Source organism: Brassica napus, chromosome C3 (assembly GCF_020379485.1).
Source record: "Brassica napus cultivar Da-Ae chromosome C3, Da-Ae, whole genome shotgun sequence".
Lineage (NCBI taxonomy): Eukaryota > Viridiplantae > Streptophyta > Magnoliopsida > Brassicales > Brassicaceae > Brassica > Brassica napus.
The window spans coordinates 44,083,185-44,107,834 of record NC_063446.1 but is presented as its reverse complement, the minus strand read 5'-3'; the positions used below and the strand labels follow the sequence as shown (position 1 = coordinate 44,107,834).

At 30.6% G+C, this 24,650-nt stretch overlaps 2 protein-coding genes and 1 pseudogene across 3 annotated transcripts; all 3 read right to left on the bottom strand.

Annotated features, from left to right (window-relative positions):
• Positions 1 to 512: 512 nt before the first annotated feature.
• LOC106445261 (betaine aldehyde dehydrogenase 2, mitochondrial) lies at positions 513 to 4,443 on the bottom strand. 2 transcript variants are annotated; one of them, XM_022709018.2, is made up of 15 exons: positions 4,217 to 4,443; positions 3,751 to 3,893; positions 3,584 to 3,664; positions 3,355 to 3,503; positions 3,086 to 3,178; positions 2,888 to 3,011; positions 2,701 to 2,766; positions 2,522 to 2,588; positions 2,357 to 2,433; positions 1,804 to 1,917; positions 1,596 to 1,673; positions 1,364 to 1,515; positions 1,217 to 1,277; positions 1,007 to 1,142; positions 513 to 847 (listed from the first exon to the last, which is right to left on the bottom strand). In XM_022709018.2, the coding sequence occupies exons 1-14, from the start codon at positions 4,323 to 4,325 to the stop codon at positions 1,014 to 1,016; spliced, it is 1,443 nt and encodes a 480-aa protein (XP_022564739.1). In that variant the 5' UTR covers positions 4,326 to 4,443; the 3' UTR covers positions 513 to 847; positions 1,007 to 1,013.
• Positions 4,444 to 10,252: 5,809 nt separating this feature from the next.
• Positions 10,253 to 10,823, bottom strand: LOC106449173 (annotated as a pseudogene).
• A 5,368-nt stretch (positions 10,824 to 16,191) lies between these two features.
• Positions 16,192 to 16,641, bottom strand: LOC125584421. Its single transcript, XM_048752881.1, has one exon. The coding sequence runs from the start codon at positions 16,530 to 16,532 to the stop codon at positions 16,287 to 16,289; it is 246 nt and encodes an 81-aa protein (XP_048608838.1). The 5' UTR covers positions 16,533 to 16,641; the 3' UTR covers positions 16,192 to 16,286.
• Between the last annotated feature and the right edge of the window lie 8,009 nt (positions 16,642 to 24,650).

Genomic DNA, 24,650 nt, shown 5'->3' with positions numbered 1-24,650 from the left:
TTTTAACATGAAGCTTTGCCGTCTAATACTCCCTCTGTTTTATTATAAGTGTCGTTTTAGGTTTCAGCACACGGATTAAGAAAATAATTAATTTTGTACATTTCCTATAAAAAAACACTATTACCTATACACCTAACCATATTTCAACCAATAGAAAAATAAATTTTGCATTGAAAATCGAAAACGACATTTATTTTGTAATGAAAAAAATTCTCTGAAACGACACTTAATATGAAACGGAGGGAGTATAATCTATCAACAAACCCTAACTCAGTCTACTATATGATGATTCCCTAAAGTTTTCATCAGCTCTTTCTTTGATATTATTCTTCTCTATTCACGGCCTTACAAATCTTCTCCCTACCTCTTTTCTTTCTCGGTTAGTTATCAGTTCTCATATACTATTTTCTCCTATCAAGCAAACCTCTATCCTCCTCTCGCATCATTCTTCCCTAGTCTCATATTCTTTTCTACTTTGAACTTCTACTATGTATGAGGATCATCCAACAAACTCAATGAATTTGTGTTTTAATTTCTCCTTTACTGTGTTTTTGTTATTGCCATGTCATAACATGTAGTTATAAATAAATAAAAACACACTGTTTTAAATGTGTTGCACATGGCGATCGACTTGCCTCGCCATGGCGCTTGGCGAGAGTCGAGCCCCTAATCGCATTGGCTCGCCACACGCAATTTAAAACCCAGGTTGGTATATTACATCTTTAAAGGAAACATCAAGAAGTATAGTGTTTTGACTTAAAGCTTGGAAGGAGGTTTGTACCATCCCCATGGTTCATCAGATATATACTGCGTCACCTGCTTCACACTCAAGTAGTTCCCAAGTCCCCTGCAAGTAAGCAAATGTTGTTTCAATTCATCGCAAAGACAAACAAATTGGTCTTTTTGGGACTTAGTGTATCATATGGACACAATTCGTTTGGTTGGAGACTCTTTTAGTGTGTTTGTACTCTTCATAGTTATAGGCTAGCAATATACAGAAACTAACCATTCTCCTAGTTCACGGCCAAAACCACTGCGTTTGGTTCCACCCCATGGAGCTTGACAGAAACATGGCTGAGAACAGTTGACCCACACAATACCCGCCTCGAATGCCTGAAAACACAATGTTCAGGATTCGTAAACTGAAGATATGAAATCCAATCGTTAGATGCGTGCAGTTACTCATGTTTTTTTTTACTAATAGTAAATATGATACCTTACTAACGCGATCACACCTCTCCAGATCATTTGATAATACAGCGCCTGCTAATCCATATCTGCAGAGATAAACAAAGTCGAGCACAAAATGTAATACACTTATTAGTGGTTCTTGGTGATGATAAGAAGAAAAATCTAAACTCACTGGGAGTCATTTGCCAGCTGTATTGCCTCATCCTCAGTGGAGAATGTTTTGACACAGAGAACAGGACCAAATACTTCATCTCTCCAGATTTCCATTGAAGTAGTCACATTTGAAATTATAGCAGGTTCAACAAAATAACCCTTTTTAAAATGCTGCAGAAATAAATAAAAGAATATTAAGTGCTAATAGTATTTGGACATACATAGCAGACTAGTCTAGTTCTGTCATGTACCCCAGGACGAGCTCCTCCGCAGAGGACAGTTGCACCTTCCTTCCTAGCGTTTGAGACAAACTTCACTACTCTCTCGTACTGCACGAGTTTAAGATGTAAGACTTAGCTAAAAGTCGTTCTTGACTAACCCCAATTGACAGATAAGAAGGTTTTGGGGGGCATGAAGTGCTGGTTCTTGAGAATATCAATTTATGTTTAGTTATATTACCTGTCCTTTGCTGACAACAGGACCAAGCCTACAGCCTTCTTCAAAAGGATCTGAAATCTTAATGTTCTTTGTCCACTTTACCAACTTGTCCAAAAATTCGTCAGCAATCTTTTCCTGGTGTTTCACAAGAATTTTCTTTTCATCAAAACAACATTACTAGACGTCTAGTGAAGCTTCTCTATCCTACATTTAACAGTGGGTTCCAAGGTTTTACATTGACAACCACTTATACTAATTTACATTCTATTTAATTGCAATCTTACTCCAGAAAATGAAAAAAAAAAACAACTACTACTGAACTGTGTATTAATCTTTCCATTGCAGGTTTCATGTAAAGGAAAAGTTAAGAAATGTCTTAATATTTGTTGCTTCTTTCAGGACTAGAATTATTCATTTCCCATAGCAAACCTTTAATTTTATTGCAAATAACATAGTGCCTTCTATAGAGCAGCTATGGGTGGATGCAAAATTATGTGTTTCAGGATATCTATCACATATAAATTAGGTAAAATAACTGTAATCAGAGACTACTGCAGATCCTATGCTCACTTACATGCACGAGAAGTCGAGATGTCGCACTGCAAATCTGACCGTTTGTCCAGAAACAACCAAACATAGTCCATTCCACAGCTGATTAGAACAAAAACGTCGACACTAATTAAACCAATAGTTAAGAATACATATAGCATGGTTCTCTTAAGGTTCCAAAAGCACTAACCTTTGTCAATTTCGACATCATCAAAGACAATGATAGGGCTTTTCCCACCAAGCTCCAAGGAAACAGGCTGTGGAAAAAAAAAAAAAAAAAAGAAGATTCACACTCAGACCCCGAAAAATTATAGGTAAAAAAAAAACAGATAGATACATGGAAAAAGAAACAATGACACTTGGACTTACTTTAACCAATTTGGCAGCAGAAGTCATAATGTTGCTTCCAGTTGCCGTGCTTCCAGTGAAAACAATCTGGTAAAGGCTAGAATATCAATACTTCAACTAAGCAAGAAAATCGAAGTATAAATGCTCTATATCCTAAATAGTTCGACTTTCTGGATACTCGTAAAGATAAAACTGACTATGATAAGACCTTGTCAACGTGTGGATGCGATGCCAATGGAGCACCTGCTTCAGTTCCTAAACCAGTCAGAATATTAAGAACACCAGGTGGCAGACCCACCTCGCGGCAAATATCAGCGAGCTCCAAACATGTCCTGATGTAAAACCACATTAGATTGGTGAAGTAATAGAAGGCTAAATACGGTTTCAATAGAAATCAAATACGCACACGGAGGCCAACTCAGAAGGTTTCAGTATTGCCGTGCACCCAGCAGCAAGTGCAGGAGCGACTTTCCAAACAGCCATCAGTAACGGATAATTCCTTCAATGCAAATATAGATTATTAGCTGCCTAATACTAGGGGTCGTCTTTTACATATTGTATAGAGAGGGAGAAAGAGCACTTGAAGATCAATGTAAACTTGATATGTCAAAAAGATTAATTTCACATATATACAATGATTTGAGGGGTTTGTCACAACATAAGAACATGACATACCATGGAGTAATCAGCCCAACTACACCAATGGGTTCCTTGAGAACGTAGCCCTTAAAAGTATCTAACGGAAGAGAAAGAGGAGCCTTCTGCTTTGCATCTAAGCCTTCAGCTAGGTCAGCATAATATTCAAAACATCCAGCAACATCATCCTGCAAGGGTTACAAGCAACCAGGTATAACATCTAAAACCACAAAACCGCAGAACGTTCACAAGAGGAAAGCGAGAATACCATGTCCCATGCTGCTTCATCTAGAGGTTTACCGCAATCAATAGCCTCAAGATTAGCTAGTTCAGATTTCCTCTCCGTTACCTAGATATAGACGCACGTATAATAATCAGATGATATCAGCTAGCTAACAAAGAATGCACAATAGATTTGGTAAAGGTCATCGTTACCTTAGCTGCAATAGCACGTAAGTATCTGGCACGAACAGCCCCGGATGCTTTAGACCAATCATTTCCTTTGTTTCTTGTAAGTGCTTTCCTAGCAGCTTCCACCGCGAGTTCCACATCCTCAGAAGTTGCAGCTGGAATGTAACCTAAAACACCACAAAAGCTCCATCAGCGAGAGAGAGAGAGAGAGAGAGAGAGAGAGATCTGTAAGGTCCTCCAAAGATCTAACGCGAAAAGCAGCTTCTAAGCCCAGTTCATAGTGTACAAGAAACACAGAAGCTAGATAAGGATTGCACTTCCGATCATCTAAATAAGCAGACCAAGTTCAAATCTCTCTGCGTATACATTAGATTAGGAGACTCTTACTACTAATTTCAGCTTATTGAATCAAAACTCGTTCATGGATCCAGTGAGAATAACAAAAAAAAAAAAAAATCATAAATAAGACTTGATGGAGAAGAAAAAGTACCGATGATGTCCTCCGTGGCGGGATTGACAACAGGGAGTGTTTGACGGCGAAGGGGCTCTGTCCATTGACCGCCAATGAAGAGCTGCCGTCGCGGCACCGTAATCGCCATACTCTGCTTGTTTCTTTTGCGTTGGTAAGTGATAACCGATTTAATATTTTTGTAGGGTTTTTAATAAAAGCAAGGCGAAATTACATGTTTACCACTTTCCTTGCTACCAACTTTCATTTATACCACCATTAAAAACACATTTTCAAAAATATATTTTTCATTAACCGGCAAAATATTCTTATGCCCACGTTCTTTATATATATAATAAATAAATATTCAAATAAATAAAAATCTAAAAAAATAAAAAATAATTTTTTAAATTTTTTTGTGAATTATACTATTTCGAAATTCAAACCCTAAACCCTAAAACTCAACTCTAAACCCTAAACCATCAATCATAAACCCTTTTTTTTTTGAAATACGAACCCTAAATCCTAAACCATCAATCCTACACCCTATTTTTTTTTTGAAATAAATCCTAAACCCTGAAACATCAACTCTAAACCCTAAACCCTAAACCTTCAACTCTAAACCCTAAAACATCAACTCTAAACCCTAAACCCTAAACTATCAACACTAAATCCTAAACTATCGACACTAAACCCTAAACCCTAAAAAGTAAACTCTAAACCCTAAAAATTAACCCTAAACCCTAAAACATCAACCCTAAACCTTCAACTCTAAATCCTAAACCCTAAACCCTAAACCCTAAACCCTAAACCCAAAAACCTTAGAGTTGATGTTTTACGGTTTAGATTTGAAGATTTAGGGTTTAGGGTTTAGAATTGATGTTTTAGGGTTTAGATTTGAAGGTTAAGGATTTAAGGTTCGAATTTCAGAAAAATATAAGGTTTAGGGTTTAGGGTTTACGTTTAGGGTTTAGACTTGATGTTTTAGGGTTTTGATTTGAAGGTTTAGGGTTTAGGGTTTAGAGTTGATGTTTCAGGGTTTAGGATTTAGAGTTGATGTTTCATGGTTTAGGGTTTAGAGTTGATGATTTAGGGTTTAAAGTTGATGTTTTAAGTTTAGATTTAGGGTTTAGGGTTTACGTTTAGGGTTTAGAGTTGATGTTTTAAGGTTTAGAGTTGAAGTTTTAGGGTTTAGAGTTTAGAGTTGATGTTTCGGGGTTTAGGGTTTAGGGTTGATGTTTCATGTTTTAGGGTTTAGAGTTGATGATTTAAGGTTTAGAGTTGATCTTTGAAGTTTAGATTAGTTAACCGTATGTTTTTTTGTCAAAGGTAATCAAAAGGTTATAAATGTCTTGTACCCTTCATTAAAGATGAGGATGAAAATGGTTAGTGTAAACATGAAAAGTGGTACTTTGAAAATAGTATTTTTGGCAATTTCTCTAAAAACAATTAGTACTTATACATAAAAATCCTAATTTTCTTAAAACGTGCGCTGCATTTTACGATCTTTTAGAAAGATCTATATTTTAATTAATTAATAATTAACTAAATAATATTTCATAAAGATAAAATAATTCTCATCTAAGTTTTTATACATAAGATATCATTTAACAATAATGTGAAATCATTTATTTGTGTTACATATACAAGTTAATTTGTTGTAAACAATTAATATTTATTTTTATAAATAAAATTATTGAATGATTTTAATAGTTATTAGATATACTAAATAATAACTAAAATTATAAAACATAAATTTTATTAATACAATATATTATATTAATTTTTAAAATGAAAAATTGTCGTTCAAGTTTTACTTTTAAAAAAACATTTATATAAGAAATTTTTATAAATAGTTTCAAAATCTTATGTATTTTAATTTTTTTTTAAATTTGAAGATATTTTATGATTTATAATTAAGTATAATATAATTTAATAATAATTTAATAAACTAAAACATGTTAATGTATTTTTAATTTTTAAATAATAATCACAATACTCTAGTTAAGAAATTTGTTTTAAATTTACCACAAATTTACTTTAAATTTTTGATTAAAAAGACTCGACTAACCATTCTAATTTTTTTTATAAATGTTTAAGAATAATTTATAAAATATTTATAAGAAAAATTGCTTAAACTACTAAATTTTTAGTACCATTTTTATTTTATCTTAACTACATTTACTTTTAGAAACTAAATAGAAAAGACCATTATATCCCTGATTAATGAAATCTAAAAGTAATATATTTATCCCACAAGTTTTCCAAATCTCGAACTCCAACCAAATTGGACGAGATTTCAAAATCTCTATGGCGACCAAATCCGACGAGATTTGATGAAACTAACAAGTTCTCCGGCGAACCTAACAAACTCTACAAGCTCAGACGAACCATGCGATCTCTCTGACAAACGTATAAGAACGTTAATGAAGGTGGCAATATAATAGAATATGATTTTTTTTTTCTTTAATTTTATCTTGATTCCTCAAAATCGATCTTTTTCTCGGAAGGGAGATGGAGTTTATTGAATTTTACATTCTCAAATTTATAAAATCTTATAATATTTATCGATGAAAAACATAGTGTTTATGCATTAGTGTTTTTTGATATATCTTGTTGATTCTTCGTGCTATGAGTATTTTTGTGTTGAATACATTTTTTTTCTTTCACTGATCCATGTATTCTTATAATTAGCTTAGGATGATTGAAATATGTTCTATATGTGGAGAATAGAAACTAATAAATGAAATTCAGTAGGATTTCATAATTGACGATAAAAGAGGATCTTCTCTTAATTCATGAAGATATCTGCTACAAAAGATTTCATTGTTTTAGAAGATTTTGAAACTGATGACAACAAAACAGTGTAAAGCTCAGTTATGCCTCACTTTCAAAACTAAACTTTGGTACAAATGAGCTTCTGTCATTATTTATTAGTAATGATATCCAAGTAAAATCATATTTGTACAAACTTCGAGAGAATGGAGGAATTCTGCATCTATACGTAACCATTAAGGTAACCACATGAAACTCTTTGCTAAGGTTTTTGTTTATAAGGACTTATTAGTTATTTTATCACATCTATTAGCTTCATGTTTTTATGTTGCAGAGATGAACATACATATTTCCATTTATTAAATCAATCAAGCAGTGTTTTTAAAACCGGACCGACCCGATGGTTGGACGGGGTTCGACCGTGAACCGGTTATATAGCCGGGTTGGTCTAGTAATTGGTTCGACCATGAACCGGCTACATAGCCGGATTATATTTCAATGTTATTAAACCAATAAAACCAACTAAAACTATCGAAAATCTATAAACCATCCATATAAACAAGAAACTAATTTATATTTATAATATTTTATGTTCAAAATTGATTTATATTTTAACTATGCATCATGTTTACTAATATTACTTTTATATTTACATACTAAAAAAATATTAAACCATATTATTGAACCAGGTTTGACCCGGTCGATCCATATTGAACCGTGACCCAAAATATTTTTGGTTCAGCTTCCGGTCCGGTTTTAAAAACACTGCAATCAAGGTAGTATTTAGTACTCATGATTTGTTTGTTTCTGGAAGTAGTAATGCCCTTGAATTATTTGTTACAATTTTTACATTTATAAGACATTATAATATAATTATGTATATGAAGGATCATTACCACAAATATAAGTTTATCCAACAAAATAACTGTGTATATGAAAATTCACTATTAGCTTTATGTTTGTGTCAAAAATGATTGAGACAAGGAACACATTTTATAGTCATGATTTGCCTACTGCTAGAAGTAGAAATTCTTTCGAGGTATTTAAAACAACTTTTACATTTATAAGGCCTTATAAAATAACCGTATAAGATTTACTATAATGTACTATTAGCTACAAAAAGTAAGGATATTTTTTAAGGGAGAATAAGGATATATGTTTACTATTATCTTTATGTTTCAGAGAGGAACACAAATATTATTTATGATTGTGTCAAACATGATTTAAACACGGGGTGAAGTTTCAATTATTCATGATTTGCTTATTGATGGAAGTAGAAATTTCTTTGAGGTATTTATGACTAACTCTTACGTTTATAACAACTTGATAAAATAGATGCATAAGATTCACTACTAAGTTTATGTACACACAAATATCACCATTAATTATGTCAAACATGATTCAGACACGAGATGAAATTTATAGTACTCATGAGTTGCCTATTGCTGAAAGTAGTAATGTATTTGAGGTACTTTTTCAAAATTCTTACCTTAATGTTCATATTTATAAGGTTTTGTAATTTGTTTTAAAAATCAAACTTAATTGAGTACTAAAAAAATATCCTTACTTTTTGTAGTATTAATACTTATTGAGCCATTGTTAGTAGTGACATACTTACTAAAACTTTTTAAGTAAGGATTTGATTTTATAATGTTTTATAAAGAAAATAGATCCATTTTTAATGTTGTAGAGAGGAACACACACCCTGAGACTGAATGAAACAACAAACAGAGAGTTGACAAAGTCTCTTATTTCTCATTCAAGTAGTATTGTTGGCAATAAGCTACAAATAAATTTCTTTAATATAAATATATAGGAGTTTAAGTGCCTTAAAATGGTTATAAATTCTATTTTAATTGTTTTTATTAAAGTACAAGTTTCTTGTTTTTTATCTTAGAGAGGATCAAACTCAATCGGACATATTGCATTTGGATCTGAAATGTTAAAATTATCATGTTTTTCTAGTAGATGCGATAAATAAATTATTCTGAAATCTTGTCTCCAATTTGTTTTACAAATCAATGTGATGATGATGATTTGTTATGCGAGAAGTTTGTAAAGGATAAAAAATAAAATGAGCACAAAGTTGAACTTGCTCGCAGTTAGCAAAGCTTATGTATCCTTTACAAACTTTGCTAACTGCAAGCAAGTTCAACTTTGTGCTCATTTCATTTGTATCCTTTACAAACTTCTATTTTTATCCTATAAAAATAAATATTAATTGTTTACAACTAATTAACTTGTATATGTAACATAAATAAATGATTTCACATTATTGTTAAATAGTATCTTATGTATAAAAACTTAGATGAGAATTATTTTATCTTTATGAAATATTATTTAGTTAATTATTAATTAATTAAAATATAGGTCTTTCTAAAAAATCATTTTTATTAAAAACACCACAAAAATTGGGATTTTTTATTTAAAAACCCCACAAATTTTTTTATGTATAAGTACTTTAAATAAGTGATAAGGAATTTAATATTTTAATTATTTTCTGAAATATGCGCTGCATTTATTGGTAAATAGAATATGTTAATTACACTCTTATAAATAAAGAATTAATTGATGTCAAAAAAAAAAATATAATAAAGAATTAATTATGCATTTGGTGATAGATTGTTACATGTTTTCTCTTAATTTAAAGTGTTTTAAGTTTCTTAGTGTAAATTTATTTATGTGTTATATAATACTATTTTATTATTAACTAAATTATATTTAGAAAAATTTCCTATGATAGACCTAAAAATATTTTTGTCACAAATATAGACCTTAAAAATAAAAATAACCAGAATAAACTTAAATATTTTATCAAAAGAAGTAAATATAAACTTATACCACTAAAGTTAGTTAATCTAGACATTAGAATTTAGAATTAAGGGATGAAGTTTAAGGTTTAAGGTTAGGGTATAGGATTTAGAATTTATGGTTTAGAGTTGAGGAGTGGGTTTAGAGTTTAGAGTTTCAAATTTTTAAAATTAAAACAAATTTAAAATTTTCAAAATAAAAAATGATATTTTGGTTATTTTAGTTTTTTTTTGTCTTCTTTTGTGACAAAAACTTAGAAAGATTTATTTGAGAAAATTGCCCTTATATTTATATATAAATAATTAATATTTAAAATATATACAGAAATTAATATTTTAAATTTGTGTGTATAATTTTATCACGTCATCTAACGACAAAAGTGGAGGAAGTATGATTTTTGTATTAATAAATAAAACTAAAACTTTAAGGAAGCAAACAGATCTGGCACACCAATCGAAGTATATCTTTTAGTTTTCTAACTTTATAATAAAATTAAAGAAAAAAAGATTTTGAAATATACTTGTGAATCTTCTTCACATGATCAAACAAACCTAATCTGTCCAAAACATCACAAGAAGAATCCAAAACAAATAATATTTGATATCATCATATCTGTTCGATTATACAAAACCCCATTATTATTTAATGCGAAATCGAAACGCAAAAGAAATCATTTCTTCTTGGAGGTGGTTTTGGTATACTTGTCTTTGACCCAGCTAAGACCCAACGACGTTCCCGTCTTCACTTTCTTAAACCCTGAACTCGCCGCCGCTTTTGTTTTCCCCAGTCCAGCCTCCATCTTCTCTTTGTATTTACCCGACCCACCACCTCCACTGCTGCCGCTTTTACCGACGTCGGTTGTTTTCGCTGTAGACTGATTGTGGTCTCACAGATCTGCCCAAGAATCTTTCTCCATATTGTATGAGACGAGAGAGAAAGATTTGATTTACTTTTTGTGGAGAGAGATTTGATTAGATGAGAAAATGTATATATTTAATTAATGAAATTTATCTTAGAAGTATTTTAAACTTTTGTTTGGCAACATAGATAGCATTTTTTTAAAAAATAGTATTGTTTGGAAACATGGATAGCAGTAAGTTAGAAAAAAAAAATAGGCTTATGCTATTAAAAAAATTGGAAGTTCATAACATTATATTAAAAAAATTAATAGGTTTATGTTACTTGATATACATATGTAAAACAAAATACTAATTTAAAATTGATTTATATCAAAAACTCATTCAAAAATATACATATATTCAAAATTTGATTTTTACTAACATATTTTCCAATAACCATTATAAAAATGTTTTCAATATATATAAGAAAAAATACAATTCAAAAACACAATTTCAAACACCAACTTAAAACATCAACTCTAAACCCTAAACCCTAAACCCTAAACCTTCAACTCTAAATCCTAAACACTAAATCCTAAACCCTAAACCTAAAAACCTTAGAGTTGATGTTTTACGGTTTAGATTTGAAGATTTAGGGTTTAGGGTTTAGAGTTGATGTTTTAGGGTTTAGATTTGAAGGTTTAGGATTTAAGGTTCGAATTTCAGAAAAATATAAGGTTTAGGGTTTAGGGTTTACGTTTAGGGTTTAGGGTTTACGTTTAGGGTTTAGACTTGATGTTTTAGGGTTTTGATTTGAAGGTTTAGGGTTTAGGGTTTAGAGTTGATGTTTTAGGGTTTAGGATTTAAAGTTGATGTTTCATGGTTTAGGGTTTAGAGTTGATGATTTAGGGTTTGAAGTTGATGTTTTAAGTTTAGATTTAGGATTTAGGGTTTACGTTTAGGGTTTAGAGTAGATGTTTTAGGGTTTAGATTTGAAGTTTTAGGGCTTAGAGTTTAGAGTTGATGTTTCGGGGTTTAGGGTCTAGAGTTGATGTTTCATGGTTTAGGGTTTAGAGTTGATGATTTAAGGTTTAGAATTGATGTTTGAAGTTTAGATTAGTTAACCATATGTTTTTTTTTGTCAAAGGTAATCAAAAGTTTATAAATGTCTTGTACCCTTCATTAAAGATGTGGGTAAAAATAGTTAGTGTAAACATGAAAAGTGGTACTTTGAAAATAGTATTTTTGGCAATTTCCCAATTTTCTTAAAACGTGCGCTGCATTTAACACCCTCGCCCTAAACCCTAAACCCTAAACCCTAAACCCTCGCCCCCTCCCCCCCCCCCCCCCCCCCCCCCCCCAAAAAGGTTTTTTTTAACAAAAACGATCTTTTTGAAAGATCTATATTTTAATTAATTAATAATTAACTAAATAATATTTCATGAAGATAAAATAATTATCATCTAAGTTTTTATACATAAGTTATCATTTAACAATAATGTGAAATCATTTATTTGTGTTACATATACAAGTTAATTTGTTGTAAACAATTAATATTTATTTTTATAAATAAAATTATTGAATGATTTTAATAGTTATTAGATATACTAAATAATAACTAAAATTATAAAACATAAAGTTTATTAATACAATGTATTATATTAACTTTTAAAATGAAAAATTGTCGTTCAAGTTTTACTTTTTTTAAAAACATTTATATAAGAAATTTTTATAAATAGTTTCAAAATTTTATGTATTTTAATTTTTTTTAATTTAAAGATATTTTATGATTTATAATTTAGTATAATATAATTTATTAATAATTTAATAAACTAAAACATGTTAATGTATTTTTAATTTTTAAATAATAATCACTATATTCTAGTTAAGAATTTTTTTTTAAATTTACCACAAATTTACTTTAAATTTGTGATTAAAAAGATTGGACTAACCATTCTAAATCTTTTTATAAATGTTTAAGAATAATTTATAAAATATTTATAAGAAAAATTGCTTAAACTACTAAATTTGTAATACCATTTTTTATTTTATCTTAACTACATTTACTTTTAGAAACTAAATAGAAAAGACCATTATACCCCTGATTAATGAAATCTAAAAGTAATATATTTATCCCTCAAGTTTTCCAAATCTCGGACTCCAACCAAATTGGACGAGATTTCAAAATCTCTACGGCGCCCAAATCCGACGAGATTTGATGAAACTAACAAGTTCTCCGGTGAACCTAACAAACTCTACAAGCTCAGACGAACAAATCGATCTCTCTGACAAACGTATAAGAACGTTAATGAAGGTGACAATATAATAGAATATGATTTTTTTTTCTTTAATTTTAGCTTGATTCCTCAAAATCGATATTTTTCTCGGAAGGGAGATGAAGTTTATTGAATTTTACATTCTCAAATTTATAAAATCTTATAATATTTATCGATGAAAAACATAGTGTTTATGCATTAGTGTTTTTTGATATATCTTGTTGATTCTTCGTGCTATGAGTATTTTTGTGTTGAATACATTTTTTTTCTTTCACTGATCCATGTATTCTTATAATCAGCTTAGGATGATTGAAATATGTTCTATATGTGGAGAATAGAAACTAATAAATGAAATTCAATAGGATTTCACAATTGACGATGAAAGAGGATCTTCTCTTAATTCATGCTACAAAAGATTTCATTGTTTTAGAAGATTTTGAAACTGATGACAACAAAACAGTGTAAAACTCAGTTATGCTTCACTTTCAAAACTAAACTTTGGTACAAAAGAGCTTCTGTCATTATTTATTAGGAATGATAGCCAAGTAAAATCATATTTGTACAAACTTCGAGAGAATGGAGGAATTCTGCATCTATACGTAACCATTAAGGTAACCACATGAAACTCTTTGCTAAGGTTTTTGTTTATAAAGACTTATTCGTTATTTTATCACATCTATTAGCTTCATGTTTTTATGTTGCAGAGAAGAACATACATATTTCCATTTATTAAATCAATCAATCAAGGTAGTATTTAGCACTCATGATTTGTTTGTTGTTGGAAGTAGTAATGCCCTTGAATTATTTGTTACAACTTTTACATTTATAAGACGTTATAATATAATTATGTATATGAAGGATCATTACCACAAATATAAGTTTATCCAACAAAATAACTGTGTATATGAAAATTCACTATTAGCTTTATGTCTGTGTCAAAAATGACTAAGACAAGGAACACAGTTTATAGTCATGATTTGCCTACTGCTGGAAGTAGAAATTTTTTCGAGGTATTTAAAACAACTTTTACATTTATAAGGCCTTATAAAATAACCGTATAAGATTTACTATAATGTACTATTAGCTACAAAAAGTAAGGATATTATTTAAGGGAGTGTAAGGATATATGTTTACTATTATCTTTATGTTTCAGAGAGGAACACAAATATTATTTATGATTGTGTCAAACATGATTTAAACACGGGGTGAAGTTTCAATTATTCATGATTTGCTTATTGATGGAAGTAGAAATTTCTTTGAGGTATTTATGACTAACTCTTACGTTTATAACAACTTGATAAAATAGATGTATAAGATTCACTACTAAGTTTATGTACACACAAATATCACCATTAATTATGTCAAACATGATTCAGTACGAGATGAAATTTATAGTACTCATGAGTTGCCTATTGCTGAAAGTAGTAATGTATTTGAGGTACTTTTTCAAAATTCTTACCTTAATGTTCACATTTATAAGGTTTTGTAATTTGTTTTATAAATCAAACTTAATTGAGTACTAAAAAAATATCCTTAATTTTTGTAGTATTAATACTTATTGAGCCATTGTTGGTAGTGACATACTTACTAAAACTTTTTAAGTAAGGATTTGATTTTATAATGTTTTATAAAGAAAATAGATCCATTTTTAATGTTGTAGAGAGGAACACACACCCTGAGACTGAATGAAACAACAAACAGAGAGTTGACGAAGTCTCTTATTTCTCATTCAAGTAGTATTGTTGGCAATAAGCTACAAATAAATTTCTTTAATATAAATATATAGGAGTTTAAGTGCCTTAAAATGCTTATAAATTCTATTTTAATTTTTTTTTATTAATGTACATGTTTCTTGTTTTTATCTTAGAGAGGATCAAACTCAATCGGACATATTGCATTTGGATCTGAAATGTTAAAATTGTCATGTTTTTCTAGTAGATGTGATAAATAAATTATTCTGAAATCTTGTCTCCAATTTGTTTTATAAATCAATGTGATGATGATGATTTGTTATGCGAGAAGTTTGTAAAGGATAAAAATAAAATGAGCACAAAGTTGAACTTGCTCGTAGTTAGCAAAGCTTATGTATCCTTTACAAACTTTGCTAACTGCAAGCAAGTTCAACTTTGTGCTCATTTCATTTTTATCCTTTACAAACTTCTATTTTTATCCTATAAAAAAAATATTAATTGTTTACAACTAATTAACTTGTATATGTAACATAGATAAATGATTTCACATTATTGTTAAATGATATGTTATGTATAAAAACTTAGATGAGAATTATTTTATCTTTATGAAATATTATTTAGTTAATTAAAATATAGGTCTTTCTATAAAATCATTTTTATTAAAAACACCACAAAAATTGGGATTTTTTATTTAAAAACCCCACAAATTTTTTTTATGTATAAGTACTTTAAATAAGTGATAAGGAATTTAATATTTTAATTATTTTCTGAAACTTGCGCTGCATTTATTGGTAAATAGTATATGTTAATTACACTCTTATAAATAAAGAATTAATTATGCATTTGGTGATAGATTATTACATGTTTTCTCTTAATTTAAAGTGTTTTAAGTTTCTTGGTGTAAATTTATTTATGTGTTATATAATACTATTTTATTATTAACTAAATTATATTTAGAAAAATTTCCTATGATAGACCTAAAAATGTTTTTGTCACAAATATAGACCTTAAAAATAAAAATAACCAGAATAGACTTAAATATTTTATCAAAAGAAGTAAATATACACTTATACCCCTAAAGTTAGTTAATCTAGACATTAGGATTCAGAGTTAATGGATGAAGTTTAAGGCTTAGGGTTTAAGGTTAGGGTATAGGATTTAGAATTTAGGGTTTAGAGTTGAGGAGTGGGGTTTAGGGTTTATAGTTGAGGAATTTTTAAAATTAAAATAAATTTAAAATTTTCAAAATAAAAAATGATATTTTGATTATTTTAGTTTTTAGGTCTATTTTTGTGAAAAAAATTTAGAAAGATTTATTTGAGAAAATTGCCCTTATATTTATATATAAATAATTAATATTTAAAATATATACAGAAATTAATATTTTAAATTTGTGTGTATAATTTTATCACTTCATCTAATGATAAAAGTGGAGGAAGTATGATTTTTGTATTAATAAATAAAACTAAAACTTTAAGGAAGCAAACGGATCTGGCACACCAATCGAAGAATATCTTTTAGTTTTCTAACTTTATAATAAAATTAAAGAAAAAAAGATTTTGAAATATACTTGTGAATCTTCTTCACATGATCAAACAAGCCTAACCTGTCCAAAAAATCACAAGAAGAATCCAAAACAAATAATATTCGATATCATCATATCTGTTCGATTATACAAAACCCCTTTATTATTTAATGCGAAATTGAAACGCAAAAGAAATCAATTCTTCTTGGAGGTGGTTTTGGTATACTTGTCTTTGACCCAGCTAAGACCCAACGACGTTCCCGTCTTCACTTTCTTAAACCCCGAACTCGCCGCCGCTTTCGTTTTCCCCAGTCCAGCCTCCATCTTCTCTTTGTATTTACCCGACCCACCACCTCCACCACTGCCACTTTTACCGTCGTCGGTTGTTTTCGCCGTAGACTGATTGTTGTCCCACAGATCTGCCCAAGAATCTTTCTCCATATTGTATGAGACGAGAGATAAAGATTTGATTTACTTTTCGTGGAGAGAGATTTGATTAAATGAGAAAATGTATATATTTAATTAATGAAATTTATCTTAGAAGTATTTTAAACTTTTGCTTGACAACATAAATAACATTTAAGAAAAAATAGTGTTGTTTGGAAATATGGATAGCACAGTAAGTTAGAACAAAATAATAGGCTTAATAGCTTATGCTATTAAAAAAATTGGAAGTTCATTACATTATATTAAAAAAAATAATAGGTTTATGTTACTTGATATACATACGTAAAACAAAATACTAATTTAAAATTGATTTATATCAAAAATTCATTCAAAAATATACATATATTCAAAATTTGATTTTTACTAACATATTTTCCAATAACCGTTATAAAAATGTTTTCAATATATATAAGAAAAAATACAATACAAAAACACAATTTCAAACACCAACTTAAATTATGGTTTTTATATTTCACATTAAAATTTAAAATATAATATATGTGATTATTTATTTGATTGTACATATAAAATATTATTAATTATAAGAAAATTTATTTGATGGTACGTATAAAATACGTTTAGTTATATGATAACACATATATTTGTAACCTATGATGACACATATAAAATATATAATAGTGATTAGGGGTGGGCGTTCGGGTTCGTTTTCGGGTCTGTTTGGGATTTCGTGTTCGGTTCAGATCTTTGAGGATTCGGTTCGGATTTGGATAACCAATTTAAATTGGTTTGGTTTAAATATCTGGATAGAGAATTAATAATTATTGAAGTATTTTTGGAGTTTTGAGTATATTTTAACCATTTTAGATATTTACGTTTGATTATTTGTATACATTTTCAAGTATTTAAACGAAATTAAAAGTATCATATATATTATAGATGTTTTTATATATATATTAAATCTAAAAATAATTAATATATATATATAAGTATATCAATCTATTTTGGATACCCAAAATACTTCAGTTCGCCCAAAATACTTCAGTTCGGATCGGATTATGTTTCAGTTCTTCAAATACCAAAATTTTGAATAATTCGGATATTTAATCAATTTCAGTTCGGATTTGGTACTACTTATTCGGATTGAGATCGGTTCGATTCTTCGAAATCGAGTTTTTTGTTCAACCCTAAATAGTGAAATAAAAAACAAATAGCATCATATTTTTTTAAAAAATACAACCGCGCGGGTGTGTAGATCAAAATCTAGTTTTGATTATATAACAACGTCATGCTTTTTTTATTTTTATAGAGTTTGGTGGGGTAGATTTAGGGTGTGATGGTATAGAACTATAGGACTTTTAAAGTAAAATTAATAGAGTAAAAGTATTATACTCTCATTTATTCTATTTTTTTACCAATGAGATTAAAAGAGAAAAAAAAATTGTTACTCCGTTCTACTTCAGCTTTTTTTTTTGTGTACTTTTATGGTTTGGGAGTAAAATTTTCCACCTTCTTATTTGAAGTTTAACTTGGAGAAAATAATATAAATAAATAAATGTATTCAATTCACTCTCATTTATTTCAGTTTTCACTTTTTTTTTATATATTTTCTCTCTCTTTTACTCTATTTGTTTTTTTTAATAAAAATTACTTTTTTGTTTTTCACCTAGTTACTGTAAAGTGTTTTTAATCACGCTCTTTTAGATAGAAGAATACTCATTTAAATCTTTTTATTACTAGTTGGCAATATTAAATATTGATTTGACTTTTCATCCACAAGAATCAAATGATAACTACACTGAGTTTGTTTCTTTTTTTTCTAATCAGCAAAGTGAATTTGTTGCTATGTTACATTGTATATTGCGTGTAATCAATCGTATTTCTTAATTCTCACAACATGAATGTATTACATTTATGATTAATGGAATGTATGTGTTTTGTCCTTTTGAGCATTTCTTCAGTTTTGACTTTTTAAAGTTTAGTGTAAAACAAGTTAATTTTATCTACACATCACACTAAGGATCCAAATGCTTACAAACTGTACAACAATTAATAATAAAAAAATCTCTACATATATTTATATGTTGTTATTAATATTATGATCATACTGCAGTTTATCTGTATGATGCCATTGAGATCCTAAGTGGATTAACTTGTATAGTTAAAAAAGAAAAAAAATTGAGTTGTATAAGGTTAGTGGGCCTCATGCAATACATCAGCCCATATTGGTTGGAGTCAATATATGTGATCTTTATCACTAGAACTCTAGAATAAACTGTCAAAAAACTCATTTGGATACAGTTTAGAATCCACAAATCTCAAAAAATAAATTATTGTTCGGTGTTTTTTTGTTCAAGATTAATTAACAGTAAGTATACTGATTTATGCATGTATATATTGTTAAATCATAAAACATTTTTTTGAGGTTCCCTTGATTTTGATATTAGTGTATTTACCCCAGTGCCATTACCTTTTAATTTAAATTTAAAAATGTGTAAATAATTGTAACTACCCATCTATGTATAGTGAAAGGTTCATCATGGGTAGACGTGACTCATGACAATAAAGTACTGAAAAAATATGATTTCAATATTGCAAATTGGAAGGAAAAAGACTGAAGATTCCAGATGAAGTGATTAACAACGCAAAACCCTTTTGGGAAGATTTTTTAATTGGAAAGTTTCTTGACACATCACTTCATATTGCTCGAGTTACGCCATAAAGAACAAAATCTGGTAGTCTCAAAAGGGCAAATCACAATCGATAGAAGTTCATAAGGCGTATGCCACAAAAATGAAGTTTCGAGTTTCAAATCCATCGATGAGAGATCAAATCCTAAGAGGAGAATGTGGAATATCAGAAACATACCTTTGATGGTTACTAAGTGGACGCCTGATGATTTAAAAGAGAAGCCAAAAGTAAAGTTTATTCCACTTTGCGTTCGCCTGAAAATGTCCCAATGAACATGTTCTCTTGGGAAGGATTGAGCTTCATGACAAACGACGTGGGTTTCCCGGTGAGACTACATTCTGAAACAGTTTCTTGTGCAAATTTTAAGACATCAAAGATCTTTGTCAATGCTGACTTATCAAAGGAGCTACAAAAGAAGATCATTTTTTTTCTAAGAATAGTAAGTCATCCTTCATTGAATTCATCTACCTTTGGCACTCTTTGCGATATCACACATGCGGTTAATGTGGTCATGTTGAAAGTCATGTGTAATGAATAAAAAGATGAAAAAGCCAAGTGAGTCAAGGAAGTTTTGGAGACAATGTATGTAACTAAGCAGGTAACTGGTCAAACATCACAAATGGGTATGATTGTTGAGGAAGATGCAGTAAGATTTTAGAATCAGTGGAGATTATGAGTTCAACTCCAACCAGTTCACCACACTTGAATGAGAAAGAAAATAAGATTGAGGAGGGACAAGTAGTTGAGGGATGGTCTCATGTGTCACTAGGTAAATTAAGTCGAAGCCCCCAGAAAACACTCGAATATGGACAAATGAGGATCATTACTCCTTCAAAATTTGCAGCTCTCAATAATGCTAAAGAGAATGGGGATTTAGTCACTCAAGAGGAGGCTGATATTAATTTTGAATCAGAGAATCTCATAAATAGTCAAGTCATCCAGAAGATTCTATGAAAAAGTGAAAAAATGGAAAAAATGGAAAATTAATCAAATTGAAAATATGGAAAAAGTGAAAAATTGGAGGGAAGCAATGAGATTACCACATAAAAAGATATAGTGAAGAGAAAAGAAGATGGGGAGATCCATGAAGTAAAAGATGATGAAGGAAAAAAAGATGTAGGTCGTATTAGAAAAAATTGAATGAGTAATGTTGACAAAGATAGTCCACTAAGGTCATCTCTCTCGCGGAATTCGGAAACAAACCACAAAATCATTCCTAAGATCTCAGGAAATGGTAAAGACACTCTCGGTAACTTGAGAATGGGCAATACTAAAAAATCTTCTCAATGACATGTTTCTTCTGGAATGTGAGATGGTTTAATAAAAGATCAAAGTATACAATTGTCCGTAGTTGGATACATAATAAATACTTGCAATTTGGGTGTTTGTTGGAGACAAGAGTCAAGGAGAATAAGTCCAGTCAAATTGTGACCTCTGTATTTAGTGACTAGTCATTTGTAAGCAATTATGAATTCAGTAGAAAATGAAAGATTTGGGTTATTTGGAGCTCTCAGGTCAGATCGACACCCGTCATCAAATCAGATCAGGTAATTATTGTCTAAGTTGTTCTCGAAGGTGAAGCGGATGAGTTTCTTTGCTCTTTTGTTTACGCTGAAAATGCGGCTGAGAGTATAAATGAGTTATTAAGGAATATCAAGTCTCATCAGGATTTTTGTATGTTCATGAATAAGTAGTGGATTATTATGGGCAATTTTGATGAGATCCTTGATAGTAAGGAACATTCGAGTTACCAAACTCATGCATAATCACCACGGGTATACAAGATTTTGAAAATGTAATACAACATTGTAACCTTACATGTATAGGTTCTCAAGGACAAAAATTCACATGGTGTAATAAGCAAGTGATGAAGGACTGATTTGTACAATGTTGGATATGTTTATGGTTAATGAAACTTGGTTACATCAACGTACACATGCATATGGTATATTTGAAGCAGGTGGATGTTCAGACCATCTTAGAGGCAGATTTTGGAAGTTGAAGCAGTTTCTAAGCGCAATCCTTTCAATTTCACGAATGTAGTATCAGGAATGCTGAAGTTTCTTAGATTAATGGAAGAGTTCTGGAAAGATACTCAACCACTATTTCAGTCTACATCTGCACTCTTTCGTTTCTTAAAATCTATCAATACCTCTAAACCATTGATCAGATCTTTGAGTAAAGAGAAGTTATGAGATATAACCAAGAAGGTAAAAGAAGTTTACCATGACCTATATGAAAAGCAGAAAATATTACTTAATGCCCATACTTAAGAGAACATCCAGGAAAAGTTGATTGCAACTGAACATTGGCAGCGAGTTTCAGATACTGAGGAAAATATATTGAAACAACGCTCGAAACTACATTGGTTACAATTGGAGGATTGTAATAACAAAGTTTTCCACAATGCAACTAAGATGAGGGAGACACAAAATGCAATTCGCGAAATAAGATGTCCATCTTGTCTTGTTGTTACTTCTAAAAAAAAGATCAAGAAGGAGGGAGATTTTTCACTGATTTCCTATCATATGTGCCACAAAATTTACGGAGTAAAACTATTGAAAAGATGCAACAGACTCTTAGCTGCAGATGTTCTAATGAGGAGAAAACTCAACTTATAAAACCAGTAACTGATGAAGAAATTAAAGATGTTATATTCCATATGTCGAATAACAAATCAACGGACCTGGTGGCTTTACTTCTGAATTATTCAAGGGTGCTTGGAGTGTTATTGAGAAAGATTTCACGACAGCGGTGCACTCTTTTTTAGTAAGGGCTTCCTGCCAAAGGGTTTGAACACGACACTACTAGCGCTGATACCAAAGAAGGACAATGCAATGGAGATAAGATATTACAAATCAATTTCTTGCTGTAATGTACGTTATAAGGTGATTTCCAAGATTACTCCCAACAGACTAAATTGTACGCTACCTCGATGTATATCCTATAAACAATCATCTTTCGTGAAGGATAAGTTGTTTGTGGAGAATCTATTGCTAGCGAATGAGATTGTTAATGATTATCACATGGAAGATGTCTCACCTAGATGTGCAATGAAAATAGATATTGCAAAAGCTTTTGATTCAGTACACTGGCATTTCCTCCTCAACACACTGAGAGCCCTGAATATGCTTGAGGAACTCATTCATTGGATTAAACTATGTGTTTGCACACCATCTTTCTCAGTGCAAGTTTATAGGGAGTTGACCAGGTTTTTTCAAAGTAAACGAAGGCTGAGGCAGTGATGTGCATTATTGCATTACCTATTTGTCATTTGTATGAATTACCTATGCCATATGATTGATAATGCAACATAAATAAGGGAAATAAGTTACCATCAACGATGTCAAAATATCTTGTTGACGCATCTCTAGTTTGCAGATGATATGTTGGTTTTCATGGATGAAACAAAAAGATCTATTGAAGGTGTTCTAAAAATATTTAAAGACTTCGCTGCGATATCAAGATAAAAGATCAGCCTTGAGAAATCAACCTTGTATCTTGCTGGAATTTCACAAACTCAAGAAATGGACATCATGTCCTGATTTCCTTTTGCTTTAGGTCAGCTTCCAATACACTATCTATGACTTCCTTTACTTACCAGAAGAATGACAGTAAATGATTACATGCCACTGGTGGAGAAAATAAAGAAACAAATGAGATCATGGACATGTAGGTTTTTGTCTCATGATGGCCGCCTGCAGCTTATAACATATGTAATCACGAGTCTTGCCAATTTCTTGTTAGCTGCTTTCAAGCTTCCATGTAGCTATCTGAAAGAGATAAAAAAAAAAAATTTGTTCTGTTTTCTTTTTGTCATGTCCTGAGCTAAAAATGAGCAAGGCAAATGTCAGTTGGAAGGATATTTGTTTGACAAAGAATGAGGGATGTTTAAGCATACTACCTCTTAAGGAAATCAATATTGTTTATTGCATCAAACTGATATGGAGATTGTTCTCTTTGCGGTCTTCACTATGGGTGAGATAGATTCATAGTTACTTGAATAAAAAGGCTCTTTATGGTCAATTAAAAGAAATACTACTTCAGGTTCCTGGATGTGGAAGAAGTTCCTAAAATGTAGAGGGTTTGCAATGCAGTTCATGATAATGGAAATTAAGAATGGAAAGTTTACCACTTTTTGGCATGATTCATGGTCGCATTCAAAACGTCTAAAGGAGGTGTTGGGTGCAGATAATGCTTAGGTCTCGGATGTTCTAACTCGCCATAGAAAAATTGACATAGACTAAGTATACTTAACGAAGTGGAGGATGAGATTGAGCTGAGAGTGGGAAAGTCAAGAAGTTGACATTATTCTATGGAAGCAAGCTTAGGATAAATTCAAAAACAACTTCTCAACAAATAAATTTGTCTGCAGGTGCGTCATGCTCAGCAAGATTGCTCTTTGAGTGTTGGGGTTTGGTTCTCTCAGCCGACACCAAAATAATGCTTTCTCTTTTGGATATTGCTATGGAACAGTTGCCAACGTGTGACAGAATGTAGCAGTGGAATGCTACAAGAAATACGACTTGTGTGTTGCTTCAAGTAGTTTAAGAAAATTATCCCCACCTCTTCTTCAGCTGCAACTACTCAACAAAGATCTGGAAAACTCTTGTATAGAGAATCTTAGGAGGGGATTTTACTACATCATGGAATGAAATAACTGAGATCATATCCAGTCTCGGCACCCACCTACGGAGAGTTTCCTCATCCGATATACATGCCAAACTTTGGTTCATAGTTTGTGAAGACACCGCAACGCACACGTGAGCAACCACTAGATGAGAAGACATTGACTTAGTTTGTGGACAAAACAGTCCGTTTCAGATTGTTATCAGTCCAAGGGAAAGGCAAAAAGTATTTAGACAAAGGATTGGTGACTTGATTTGAAACAAGAATTTCAGTTTCTACTTTAACATGAAGACTGCCATGTGCTTACATTGTTTAATAAAAGCATTAGATGTAGCACATGTTTTGACTTATTTAATTTATATTCATTAAAAAAAAATATTGGTGCATCTCTTGCCTCTTTACATGTTGAGGGTATCTAAACATGTGTCTCTTAAGGAAACAACATGTTAGTGTATTCACATAAAACAGAATGAACACTAAAAAACATTGTATCTTAATCACATGGATACATGGACGACGGCCTAATCTTATTAAAGGCCCCATTCAAATTAAAAATCTTGGGTCTTTTTTTAAGCTAAAAAACTTTTAAAAAACCTTTGTACCCTTTTTGTTAAGCTAAAAACCCTCAAAAAGTTTTGGACCTTAAGCGAGTGGTTACTTTGCCTATACCATGGATCGGGCCTGCATGGATATACATGACGATCTATCTCTCACAATCAAGATTTTACTAGAAAAATAGTGGGGAAAGAATCATTTTGTAAAATACCAACCTAGCCACTAAAATCAGAGAACAAAGGTCTTCGATTTGGGCATAAATGCTAAATTGGGGAATTT

Coding starts and splice junctions, on each gene's coding strand:
- LOC106445261 (XM_022709018.2), bottom strand. CDS start 4,325: ATGGCGATTACGGTGCCGCGACGGCAGCTCTTCATTGGCGGTCAATGG. Junction 2,589..2,700: donor CTGCTGCCAAATTGGTTAAA/GTAAGTCCAAGT, acceptor TTTTTTCCACAG/CCTGTTTCCTTGGAGCTTGG. Junction 1,278..1,363: donor CAGCTGGCAAATGACTCCCA/GTGAGTTTAGAT, acceptor TTATCTCTGCAG/ATATGGATTAGCAGGCGCTG.
- LOC125584421 (XM_048752881.1), bottom strand. CDS start 16,532: ATGGAGAAAGATTCTTGGGCAGATCTGTGGGACAACAATCAGTCTACG.